The 12,940-nt window shown below is 54.5% G+C and overlaps 1 protein-coding gene across 1 annotated transcript in view; it reads right to left on the reverse strand.

Annotated features, from left to right (window-relative positions):
• LOC122383571 (active breakpoint cluster region-related protein-like) overlaps window positions 1-11,653 on the reverse strand; it is a 76,208-nt gene extending 64,555 nt beyond the window's left edge. The window contains exon 1 of the mRNA XM_043370121.1: window positions 9,451-11,653. Coding sequence (XP_043226056.1) covers window positions 9,451-11,228 — 1,778 coding nt within the window. The 5' untranslated portion in view covers window positions 11,229-11,653. The remainder of the gene's footprint in view (window positions 1-9,450) is intronic.
• Window positions 11,654-12,940: the final 1,287 nt, after the last annotated feature.

Raw genomic sequence — 12,940 nt, forward strand, 5'->3', positions numbered from 1 at the left:
AGTAGGCTGGATCGCCCGGCGGCCGCTCGGAGGAACGGGTGGTGGAGCAGATGGGATGCGGATGGAATGGAATGGGGTGACAAGCATAAACGGCTGAGAGTCATGTGGTGCTGACTACTGACCAACTGACCAGCGCGGCGCTGATGACCGTCCAGTGACTACCAGCTACTGACCGCCGCCCACGGACCATCGGTCAATGACCACTGAACACTTAGCGCTAACCACTGACCAGTGTCCAGTGTGCAGTGTGCGCTGACCAGTGACCACTGCCTACTGACCATCGGTCGCCAACTACTGACCACTGACAACATCATGGCAAAATCGTCGTGACAGCGGTACTCCGCAAAACCACCACCCTCCTAATTCGCAATCGATCGGCGCATATATCGGCGAGTTATCCTTAGAACCGAGCTGGTTAGCCCTACCGCAGAACCGCTGCGACTAGCCGCTATGCGGCGGCGGATCCGCTGTATTCGCCACACGAGTGCCATCAGCATAGCGGGACTGGTGGTCAGCGCGGCCATATGCCGGCATATTAGGGTTGTTCAAAAAAACCGAATTTCGGAAAAGTATATGGGCTCATGGCTCATGTGGTGCGGTATTCTTTTCTGAGTCCAATGATACCCTTTTTTCCGAAAAGTATTACTGCTAGGCGCTGCTCAAACGGCTTAAAGAGGACCATGTTACGCCCGCCGACCGGCCGGTGTCAATAAGGGCGAGAATTCGACGCCGCACGGCGGCGGCAGCGCCTTATCGGCACCGCGCGCCACGACATCTGCCGGGCGGCCGGCTGGGCGGTGGGAAGTTATAAGTGCGTGGTCTTATTGCACACGATCGGGGTGAGCTATCCCATGTTTTCGGGGCGGAAAGTTTCAGTGCAGCATCGGTGCGTCTGCTACGGTGGTCTGTGTCGATGGTATAGAAAATAACTCAAGCAGAACTCAGAAAAGAATGAATGATTCCGGGTAGTTGCCTCGAAATAACCCGTTTCAAGAATACAGCTGCCCTCTTAACGTACTGTATCACTTGTTGATTCTTCAAAAAGCAAGCTCTGAGCAATAACAGACCTCTTTGCATTGCTGTTGACCATTTAAGTTGCTTTTGGACGGTGGCTCGCAGCCCCAATATGCTGCCGCGTAACTCTATTCCAACGACGAAACGGCAACTTAGCGAGAATCGAAAATTTAACGAAGTAGGTACAACAGGAGCTGGCAAGGCTCCTGCATTGGTCTATCCGTCATGAGTGACACACCGGGGTAATGTGTCACGTCAGGGCAGAGCTGTGTTCTATGCCGGGTCTGGATTCGGGTCTTGATCGGCATCGGTGGGCACGGCCGCCCTGGCCGGACTGCCGGCGTCGCTTATGCTCGAAGGATTGGATAAACGGCGCTTGATTTATATGAGTAGGTACTCCGGCTAATGTCTCTACTCATGTCTCACTTCGTCACACTGTCAGGGTGGCCACTCTGTCATCCCCAAACATGTTATGTTTTCTTTCGACCCGCTAATCTAAGTTACACCTGGCGTCGATTCTGTTGCCCCAGCATCTGACATCAACGTATCTGAATAATGACATTGGTGACGCATATGCTCGTCAAAGCCACCCCCAAACTTGGGCCGATGACTGTCGGGTCTCCTCCATATTCTGTCCTTGTGCATACTGCATTGCCAGCCCCTGCTGTACGTATATCGTGAATTTTCGATTCTCGCGAAGTTGCCGTTTCGCCGTTGGAATAAAGTTGCGCGGCAGCATATTGGGGGTGCGAGCCACCGTCAAAAACTAACGTAAATTGTCAACAGCAATGCAAAGAGGTGTGTAATTGCTCAGAGTTTGCTTTTTGAAGAATTAACAAGTGATACGGTACGTTAAGAAGGCAGCGTATTCTTGAAACGGATTATTTCGAGGCAACTACCCGGAATCATTCATTCTTTTCTGAGCTCTGCTTGAGTTATTTTCTATACCATCGACACAGACCACCGTGGCAGACGCACCGATGCTGCACTGAAACTTTCCGCCCCGAAAACATGGGATAGCTCACCCCGATCGTGTGCAATAAGACCACGCACTTATAACTTCCCACCGCCCGGCCGGCCGCCCGGCAGATGTCGTGGCGCGCGGTGCCGATAAGGCGCTGCCGCCGCCGTGCGGCGTCGAACTCTCGCCCTTATTGACACCGGCCGGTCGGCGGGCGTAACATGGTCCTCTTTAAGCCGTTTGAGGAGCCCCTAACAGTTAATACTTTTCAGTAAAAAGGGCATCATTGGTCTCAGAAAAGAATATCGCACCACATGAGCCATGAGCCCATATACTTTTCCAAAATTCGGTTTTTTTGAACAACCCTACGGCATATGTTGGGTGACGACGCGTGAATAGATGTCCGACCGTGTTACATTCAGGAACGGGCGAGATAGCGGTCGGTCCGCTTCTGACGCTGAGGTGAGGGCGGTGGATGGTGGATGATGGGCGGTGGACGAGAGGTGGGTGATGGGCGGTGGACGGTGGACGGTGGACGGCGGGATGAGCGGTGGATGGTGGCCTGGCCACCACATCCACCATCCACTGGCCGATGGACGGGTGGATGGCAAACGGCAGGCAAAAGAGCCGCATAAGGCAGAGAGGGTGGTTTACAATGCTGACGGGAAGGCGCTTACATTCGGCGAGGAACGACAAAACGACGGAACGATTCACCATGTAGCAAACAGTACCAGTCGAGCCACGACTCCCATCTTCTCGTCCACTCTCAGCTACCTCCCCTCTCCTCCTCTCAACTCTATCATCTCGTCCCTTCCGCGGCGTCACCCGTCTCGCAGATGTCTCCACGACACACCGGAGGACGGCGCTGGGCGATATAGGTCACTGGATCGGGCCGGGTCGGGCCGTGCCGAGTCGCGCTGGCCGGACGGCCGTGCTGGTCGGACGCAGGTGAACCGTGCTGTGGACTGGTCAAACAGGCACCGTGCCAACGACCGACGCGCCGCGCCGCGCTGGCTGAGGCCCCACGTGAGATGACGGTGGTGGGGCTGAGGGGTAGGGCGAGGAGGGGAATGAGTGACGCTGCACTGTCGGATGACTTGAAGTGTAAGCTGGAATTTTGAAACACAAAAATCACATAGTTAAAATCTTGTGAAATATTAAGCAGAATAATAAGCACGCTGTATCGATTGTTAACTAAACCGACCCAGGATATCACGTGGTATTTCCTGAAGTCCGCTATAAAGTGACGCTTGACACCACATACACCACGGGTTAGCTCAGGGGCGGCGGATTCGGGGGGGCAGGGGGGGCAGCTGCCCCCCCTGGCAAACTCGTGGGGGGGCAAAAGTATCTTTTTGCCCCCCATAATTTGTGACATAAAAGTTAGACAAGAAACCATATACCTAATTATTCTGTTCGATCATCTGAAGATGTAACCAGATGCCCATGTACTTTATCATACGTTGCCTTTCTTAAATGACAAGCGTTCGCGTTCAATTGGAGTTTTCCTCTCTTCAACCTAGTTTTGGAGGCATTATAAGCGTCAACGTGACGCAGCGGCAACCCAGGCCTTCAGTGACCGCTTACAGGGGCGGCAGAGGAGGCATCGTCCCCTAATAAACTTTTGGAGGAGGGGCAAACGTATATTCTTGCCCCTCCATAATTTGTGCCCTAAACATGGGGAAATTTTTTCATAACCTGATATTGCAGCTATGCGCTCGTACAGTTTGTCCAACGGTGCCTTTTGAATATGTGTAAATGCTAACCATTTCCGCTTTATAACATTTTTTTGTCTTTTCAGATTCGATTTAGAGATATTTTAAGTGTGCAAGAGACCCAACTCATACCTTCAGTTGGTCGTTTGCCGCGATTTTGTACCTACATAAATGCCAAATCGCAAGCGAGCGGAGACGGAAGGGCTAGCCATTCGCTTGCGGGTAGTTAGGACTGATGAGCGTTCATAATAAGCCACACCCCTGATTTTTTTTTCGAGCGCAACAGTTTCCAATGCATAAAATGGTAAACGCCGAGGTCGTACACATTGACCACATTGACCAATGCACGGGTATGACACCCAAAGGCCAGTCATCAGAGATCTGCTTTGGGCATTCGGAGGCTTGTGTGGGGCCAGTGTAAAAACTGGATGTTCACAGTTCAGTATCCGATTTATTTCAGTTTTCACTATTAAATAAGTAAAAATTAAAGTTGGAAACTTTGGAGGGTTAGGGCACTGATCATTAGTGGGTCTCCCTCTCATTCGGAAACACGAATGGATCTCGTGATCGCTTTTCCTGAAGCATGCTTCAGTTTGATCTACAGATTGCAATCTGTAGATCAAACGCTCACCGTTCCGCGATCATGCGACAAACAGACGCCCTCTATAGGTTTCAATCTTCCCTGGGTCACACCAAAGTCCTGGTTGTAAAGTCAATGGATGAGGTCATTCGGCATTGTAGGCCCACATTAGGCCCAGTGATTCTTGAGTGCCAGAACCGGCAGATGTCGTGGCAAAATTTGGTGTGATAATTTGGACCTTACCGCAGTCAGCGCACCTATAAAGCCCTACTAAAGAAATGCCCCACCCAGAGCTTCTGGATCCTCGTTCCAGTCCACCGTTCCTTCACCCTAGCCTCAGCCCGCCGTTCCCAGCTTGACGGGCGTTTGGGCCTTAGTTAAGCCTTGCTGTAGGCTTACTGTATAAACCCATCGAGACAGCCCGTCTCGGTGAGCTTAGTTGGCGAACTACTGCCTTGGGGTGGGTTTCTGGCGGATCGCTGTCCAAATAGGTTTAGATGCGACTGACTGTCTCTGAATGTTTGGTAAGCGGTCTCCTCCCGCTGTGAGCTGGTTTTGTATTGTATTGTATTGTATTGAACAATCATGAGCGATCCACATTCTAAAAGTGCGTGGCGATTACTGCTCAGAATCCGTATCCGCGGTTACTAATCTAAACATTCACAGCATTCACACATTCACTCACGTCAAAGCACGGACTGAGACACTTTCGTAGTGCCACAGGTACAACTCACCCACCCACCAACCCGTTGGTCAGCGACGATCAGTTGATGCCCCGTCCACTATCGCGGCTTTAACAGATCGGGCAAAGCGGGCGGGAGACAGCTGCGACAGCTGAGTTGGGAGACTGTTGAGTAGAGCAGCGGCTCGATAGCCGAACCGCCGCCTACCCGTTTCCAGCCGTGGTCGCGGAAGGTGAAAGAGGTGGTCTTGCCTGGAGTGTCTCTCCCGGACAGCGCTGTTTGTGACGAACATGGTTGCCAATTCCTCGGGTTCGCCGCGCTGAATGGCTTTGTGGGCGATAACAAGGGTTTGGTAATCAGCCATATGACGCGGGGACAGCCACCCGAGCTTTTTTCGCAGGTCAGAGACATGGGCAAATTTACGGCGACCGAAAATGACTCTAGCAGCGAAGTTCAAAATTTTTTGGAGACGATCGAAATTTTTTTGGGACCCATTGCCATAAACTGAGAGGCAGTACTGGATGCGTGAGATAACGAGTGCTGTCACGAGCGTTCTAATGATGCCATCCGGGAGACTGTGGCGCGCATGGGAGAGACCGATCAACAGTCCCGTACACCGGCGACTGAGTTCGGAGACGTGAGCGTCCCAGGATAGAGTACTGTCAAAAGTGACGCCCAGGTTCCCCACCTGCGCGCACGGCTGCAACGCTGCGTCACGGAACGATACCCTGAAATCTGGCAATTTGCGTAAATTTTGACGACTGCCGAAGACAATGAGCTGTGTTTTACTGGCGTTGACCTTCAGGGCGTTAGCGCAGAACCATTCGTTGAGTGACGCGAGCGAAACCTCCATGCGCGAGATGAGAACTCCAAGGTCCCTGGCAGGACCGCTAACCAATACTTGGGTGTCGTCGGCATATTGAAAGACTACTGCATCACCCGCGTACAGCGATAGGTTGTTAGAGAAGATGGTGAAAAGTAACGGACCTAACGCAGAGCCCTGGAAGACACCCATGGTATTAGGAAGAGGCCGAGACAGCACTCTACTTCCGGACCCATTTTTCAACGACACGCTCTGGGTGTGTCCATGAAGATAGGCGGCGAACCAGGAAATTTCGATACCGTGCAGCATAAGTTTTTGCATCAGAAGCTCGTGGTCTATCACGTCAAAACATTTACTAAGGTCGAGAAGGCATAGCATTGAGATCTCCCCCCTGTCGGTGGCGGCCAGGATGCGTTCAGTGACGGACAACAACGCGGTTTCAGTAGAGTGCCGGGGGCGGAAGCCGTGCTGTGAGGATGCCAGCAGGTGATTGTGAGAGAGGTAGATGTAGAGCTGCTGATGGACAATGCGCTCAACCACTTTCATGATTACAGGAACCAGGGAAATGGGCCGGAAGTTTGCGGGGTCTGAAGGATTGCCGGATTTGAACAGAGGGTGAACTATGGAATGTTTCCATGAATCGGGGATGTCGGATTGAATTAAGCAGGTATTGATAATATGCAGGATGACGCCACCAATAGCTCGGAATCCGGCTTTCAGCATGCGAACGCAGACACTGTCGGTACCGCAAGCACCCGAGCTACGCATACTGAAAATCGTCCGCTCAAGCTCGGCAAGTGTGATTTCTCGAAGTTGAAAACTGCATGCGCCAACACGGGTAAGACGTACATTCAAATCGGTAGGTGCGTTTTGGGCTCGGATCTCGGCAGCGACACGAGGACCGACGGATACAAAGAAAGAATTTAAGTCATTGGCAGATAGGTCAGGCTGAACATCAGGACCATCCTTCTTACCGGCAACCACCGACCTGATACATTGCCAAACTTTGTTGGGGCCCCGTTCCCCGATTTCCCTCTGTAGTTCCACCCGCCGGTCGCGACGCAAAGCCGCCCGGACAGAGCGGTTAAGGGTTTTGTACTCGCTCGAGTTGCGGCCTAAATGGCGGAGCGCAGCGCGACGTTGGGACATGAGATCTCGAGTGGCGACGGAGACGGGAGGAGCAGTCGGGTTACGGATAGACACACGCTTAATTGGGGCATGGGCAGGTTTCAGTTGATATCTGTCTCAGAAATACTTTTTAAGGGAACGTTAAACGGAAATCGAACGTAAAAGGAGCAGAGGAAATGAGGAACGAACAATGAGGTAAGGAGTTACCTCATTGAAGAATAGCGCTCGCCTACTTCAAAAGGTTTGGCACCGTTCTTCAACATCTGATATGCGATCGGGTTATGGCATATTTTTTCCCATTGGAGCTTTTTTCTAATACAGCAATACGAAAATCGTTACATAGTCCACTGGCGGATCCAGGGAGCGGGCATTTAAAGCAAATACCCCCCCCCCCTGCATCGCCCGAAATAGACAAAACGTAGGTACCTTATGTTTCCTAATAATAAAACTTTCATCAGTAATTTTTTGCTTTATACTGTTCAGCAGCAGGTCCGTAAGGAATCGAAATCCGAGGAGTTTTTGGATTTGGGACATTTTTTTTTGGGGGGGGGGGTATGTCCCCTACAGTGTCGAAAACGCCTTTCTGGATCCGCCTATGACATCATCTCGACTGGGATCTTGCCCCCCCACGCCAAAATCGAATCCGCCGCCACTGGTAGCTACCTGCTGGGCAGTGACTGATAGAGATCAGAGTGCAAATATAACGTGTTCGTAGAACAGTGACGTTTGTCTGCGCTTCGCGCGGACGGCTGTTCACGGAATGGGTCGAGAAGCGTTGCAGAAAGACAAACGAGCTGACAGACGAGTGGTAATGAGCGATTGATCGTAGGTGGGTCACAGTTAGTGATGATGTGCCATCACCAATGCTATTATGCTTATGAGAGCTTGGTAAATATCACGGTGAGAACAGGCATCATATCATTTTCGCAGAAACCAGCATCGACAAGAGACTATACCGCACAGCATACAGACTACTCACTACCGTGAGGCATCGTAAAATCACGGATCACGAATACCAATCTCACGGATTCAACTGCCGCTGACAGGCCGGAATTCCGACCAGCCACGCCCACTCTCCAGGTGGCCGAGAGGGGCGGCCGGGGCGGTCGGGGCGACCTCGCTACGACCTCGTCCACCCACACCCTGCTGAGAGCCCGCGGCCGTTCTGGTGTCCGGGACAAAGCGGCCTTCTTGGGCCAGCCCAGCGCGAGCGGCCTCGGTTCTGGGTGCTAGGCGTTCGGTCGACCGTACGACCCCACTTCCTCGCTGCGTGAGACTGCGGGGAGACTCGCATGTAGGAGCGGAGGTCGTAGAATGACAGAGGGTGTGAAGAAGGAGCGGGGTGCCTGAAGTCGGCCAACGGTGAGGGACACGAGCGACATGGGATTGCGGTAGGCATAAAAGGAACTGGAAACTGTGCTATCAGATAGCTAGAAGCGTAGACGATCGTGTGAAGCGTTTGAACCAATTTGGCTAGCCCAATGACGACACAGTTGATATCACGACTAACACAGCTGATGACACGTCTGACACAGCTGACCGTCCCGTTTCCAGCTGAGACACGGATCCAGGACAGCCCGCTCTATGACCGGAGAAGGATGTGTGACACAAGACTGGTCAGTCAGTTTCCTGGGTGACTAGCCAGTAGCTCGGCAGCACCGTCCAGCTCTCGGACCGTCACAGCTCCGAAATCCCGACCGTGACGCAGCCGCAGCGACACACGGGGAATTTTACCGCAGCGCTGCAACGCTGCTGCAAACCGAGTCGACCGCCGTGTGGTTCATTTCTACATCACCAGCGCCCCAACGCAATCATTTTTGTCACTGTCGAGTGATCTGCTAACCGATATGCCTCGATTCCACAACAAAAATCGGGAGAAAGTCATCTGGCCGGCCATTCTGGTCAGTTTTGGCACGGTCACGGCAATGCGTGACGTCAATATCTCACCGACCGCTTCTCACGCCGTGCCGCCGATACAGAACTGAACACCGCCGCGATCTCACAGTCGTGACCGGGACACTTTGGGCGTAATTAACCGGCTCTAAAACCGTTCTCCTGTCGCGATCGGCGTCGATGAGGGACGTTATAAAAACGGGGCGCGACTTGGGATGAGCTACGCCCCATCGGAGTGGACAAAAAGTCGCCGACCGTTGACCTCTGATCGGGGAGGCGGCCGCGGCTGGGCGCTCGGTGCCGAGACGGGCGGTGGCATGCCTAGCGTGCCACGCACCACCCACCACCCACGGTCCGGCCTCCGTCTCGGTCCGGTTCGGTCCCGTTGTGCTGTGGCTCGACCGATTGTAATGCACGGGCCGCGGTCACGCAGTCGGCGCTACACCCAGCTCCGCTATACTGTACTGAGGCTGACCGCGGCGGCGGAGGCTGCAGCGCAGGGCTCCAGGGGCCACACCACAACCCGGCCGATGACTGACCACTGAGTTAGGAATGCGGGGAGGAAGGAACAACTGCAACTGCACATTTGCGGGCGAACTGCGCGCCGGCCGTCAGTGTGTGTATTGTGAAATGTCATTCAGCTCCGTACTCACTTGATGAAGAAGTCGATGTTGACATAGTTGGGCGGCCGGCCGGCCGGCTGGAAGCGCGCTGACTTGCCCTCGCCCCTGCCGCTCTCGACGCTGCCCACCGACGCCAGAGACGCCGCCGACGCCACCGACGTTTGCGACACCTGCGAGCGCAGGGACATCTCCGAACGCATCGTGTCGTTGGCAGCCGACTTCAGCTCTAACTCGCCAGAGCTGGCAGACTTGAACGTGTCTCCGTTATACTCGGAGGCCGAGCTGAGGTCCGGTTCAGCATCAGCATCGGCATCAGCATCTCCGTCAGGATCGGGAGCTACCGTGTCATACAGCGGCTCCTCAATACCCTCCATGTAATCCCGGTGCGGTGTGCTAGCGGCGGGCAGCGATCCCGACGAGCTCTGAGACGCAGACCTGCTGATCTTCGTCTCGAAGAACTTGGGACTGGCGTTCCTCGGACTGGATGTGCCCGAGTCTTTGAGGCTCTCCTTGGACGCATACTTGCCCAGGTTTTCCCTCGAGGGGAAGTTGGTGAGGCTCTCACGAGACGAGAACTTGCCCAGATTGTCCTTGGTCGACACAAAGCGGTCCAAACTCTCTCGCGAGTGTGATTTCTGCACGCCGATACTATCGCGCGAGAACGACTTTTGCACGGGCACCACGGGCGGCTCGATGCGCCGCGGCACTCGCTGCCGTCGGTCGCTCGAACGGGTCGGCCGGTCCTTGCTGCCGTACCCGTCATCGGGCACGGCGTCAATGTCTGTGCCGTCATCCTCTCGCGCCGCCGCCCCCGCCGACGCCGAGGGTGGAGAGTCGACCCCATCCCCTGCCGCCGGCGCTGGCGGCTCTGCGGACGTCTCAGGATCCTCCCGCAGCTTCTGAAGCAAGCTCGGCCTCTCCGTGGTTGGTGACGGCTTCTCCGTGGTCGGTGATGGTGTCTCGGGTCCTTCCACAGCCTCCAGCGCCTCAGCCAGAGATGCCGTGCGCCAGTACTTGGGCACGCCTGGAGCCGTGTGACTCTTCCTCTCAGGCTTCTCAACAATCAACTCTGGCCGCGCCGGTCCGGAGCCGAAGCTCTGAGATTTGGCGACCCGAGGAACAGACGGTGGCTCCGGCTGGAAGGAGCGGGGCCGGGGACGGAAAGTCTTGGGCGGAGGCTTGGGCGGCACCTTCTTACGGATGAGGGACGAGTCGTCCACGGCGTCAGCCTCCGGCGGAGACGGATCTGAGGCTACAGACTCCGGTGCTGCAGCTTCAGGCGTATGGGCTTCAGGTGACTTTGACTCGGGTTTGTCATTAGTAGGCAGTTCGCTGTCCTCGGCTGTGTCCGGTTCCGGTTGTGGGGACTCCTCGGCGGCGGGCGCGGAAGGAGCCACGTCACGACGCTGCTCTGTAACAGCCGCCGTCACGGAAATTACCGTCACGAAGCCAGGTTTGTTAGTCTCCGCCGGCGGCTTACCGTCGGTCGATTCAGTCGGCGAGACCGGGTCAGAGTCTCTCGAGTCACTATCCGAAGCCGACTCAGAGTCCAGAGTCATCTGCGACTCGGCCGTCACAGGGCTGTCCGCAAAGTCCACCGTCTCATCGCGGCTGGCCTTCCTCTTCTTGGCGTCGGCCAGAAGCCTCTCCAGCGACTGGACGTAGGCGTTCTCCTTGTTGAGCTGCGCCTTCAGCTGCTCGGCACGCTCGCGATGCTTGGCAATATTCGCCTCCAAATCCTCCTCCCATGCCTCCGGGAGCTCGGCGGCCGGGCCCGGCACCGAACTCAGCTCACTCGAGTCGCCCATGTTATCGGAGAGACCGGCGATTAGGTCATGTCACGTACGATGACTGAACGCAGGCGAGACTCAGTTCTGGCCGCCGAGACAGGTCAAGGTCACACTTCTGTCGGCGCGCGGCCGGTGCGGCAGCGTATCTCGGCACCGTGCTCCGTGGCACACCTGTGTCACCTTGGCGTGTGTCTGTCGTCCACCGCTCCACCAAAACACCCCGATCACAATCACAGTCACACAGCACTGCTCTCACAGGACACGCGCCCACTGTCTACCACGACGGTCCAATCAACACTGACGGGCGCGTCGTGTCCCCCTTCACCACGCGCCGCACGCACCCACCTACGATCCCACCGGCTGCGATACTAACCGTACTCGGCCCGCGGCCCCGCCGCCGCCGCCGCCGCCGCCGCACCGGCCGACTCACCGCAGCTGTGCCCCCAGGCGGCGTGGGAATGAGTTATACATGTTCTGCCACCTAGAGAGTGTTTTGGCAACTATAGCTACAAGAGTTGAGTCGCAAGGTGCCTGATGGCGCTAGTTACGGAGCCAGTGATCCCAGCGTTGGACAGGCTTGAGCTGACAAGGCTCAGTGCCAAATGATGACTGCTATAGATGACGCCACCAGCGTGCATTGTCCCATGAATGCAATAATATCCTCCCAGCACATGCTTGACGCGCTCTTCGTATAACGTAACCTAAGCAGCCATTATCAGGCACATCTCATCAGGATTCGGAAAAGTACCGACGCGTGCGGATTCTCACCCGGCTCCATATCAAAGCATACAAAATCTTATCATACAATCATCCAAACATACAAAATCGTAACATACAACGCGCAAAACCTACAAAACAGGCCGGGTAGGGGACAGTCAAAACATACAAGAGCGCAGCATACAAAATCGTGGCATACAAAATCGCAAGGTACAAAATTGTTTCACACAAAAGGCAGTGGAAAATTAATGGCATTAATCAAAGTACGCATCATACAAAACCATTTCATATAAGTTTTTATTATTTCGTCGTCCTTGAGATGTCAATTTTCAGTTGGATCAAAACCTACAATCTCAACTGCGCTTCAAGCGACATCTTTGTTAGAAGTTTTTGTACTAACGAAATATTCCGCTAGATGCCTCCTCTGTCAAAGCACAGACAAGCTTTGCACGGCCAGCGTTTTTTGCTTGTTTATACAGTGAGCGCTGGTCTCGGAGCGACGGGGCGTCCCGGTGGCGCCGTCGTCCCCCTCCCTCAGACTGGGCAAGGTCTCCCCTCTCTCGGCAGACGGCGCGGCCCCAGAGGAAACGGCCAAGGCCGTGCCTGACTAGTTACATCCCCGCTCCCTGCGGGCCGGGGAACGAAGTGGCGCTTGGTACATTGAGTTGCATTCTGCTTATTTTGACAATAGCTGCCGGAACATAATTCGTAAATCAAATTGATAACTGCAAATGAAATTCGAATGACTTAACCCTCGCCCGTATTGGGGGAGGGGTGGGGATCGAACGGACCGATGAAACTTTCAGTACCCTCGAGTCAATCAATTTTACACCTACCCTTAATATTTCATGACCCTTTCCCAAATGAACGTTGACCTGTGGCCTATTTATCGGGACCATGTTTGGCCGGAATCGCGATCCGGCGTATGTCGGCTCGTATTAACCGCGCGTTTGCAGTCTTTTTGCGGTTTCAAGCGTTCAGCCATGTGATATGATACCGGTCCCATGCATTAT

This window comes from Amphibalanus amphitrite, unplaced genomic scaffold (assembly GCF_019059575.1).
Source record: "Amphibalanus amphitrite isolate SeventyFive unplaced genomic scaffold, NRLGWU_Aamphi_draft 000167F_arrow, whole genome shotgun sequence".
In the NCBI taxonomy this organism is placed as follows: Eukaryota; Metazoa; Arthropoda; class Thecostraca; order Balanomorpha; family Balanidae; genus Amphibalanus; species Amphibalanus amphitrite.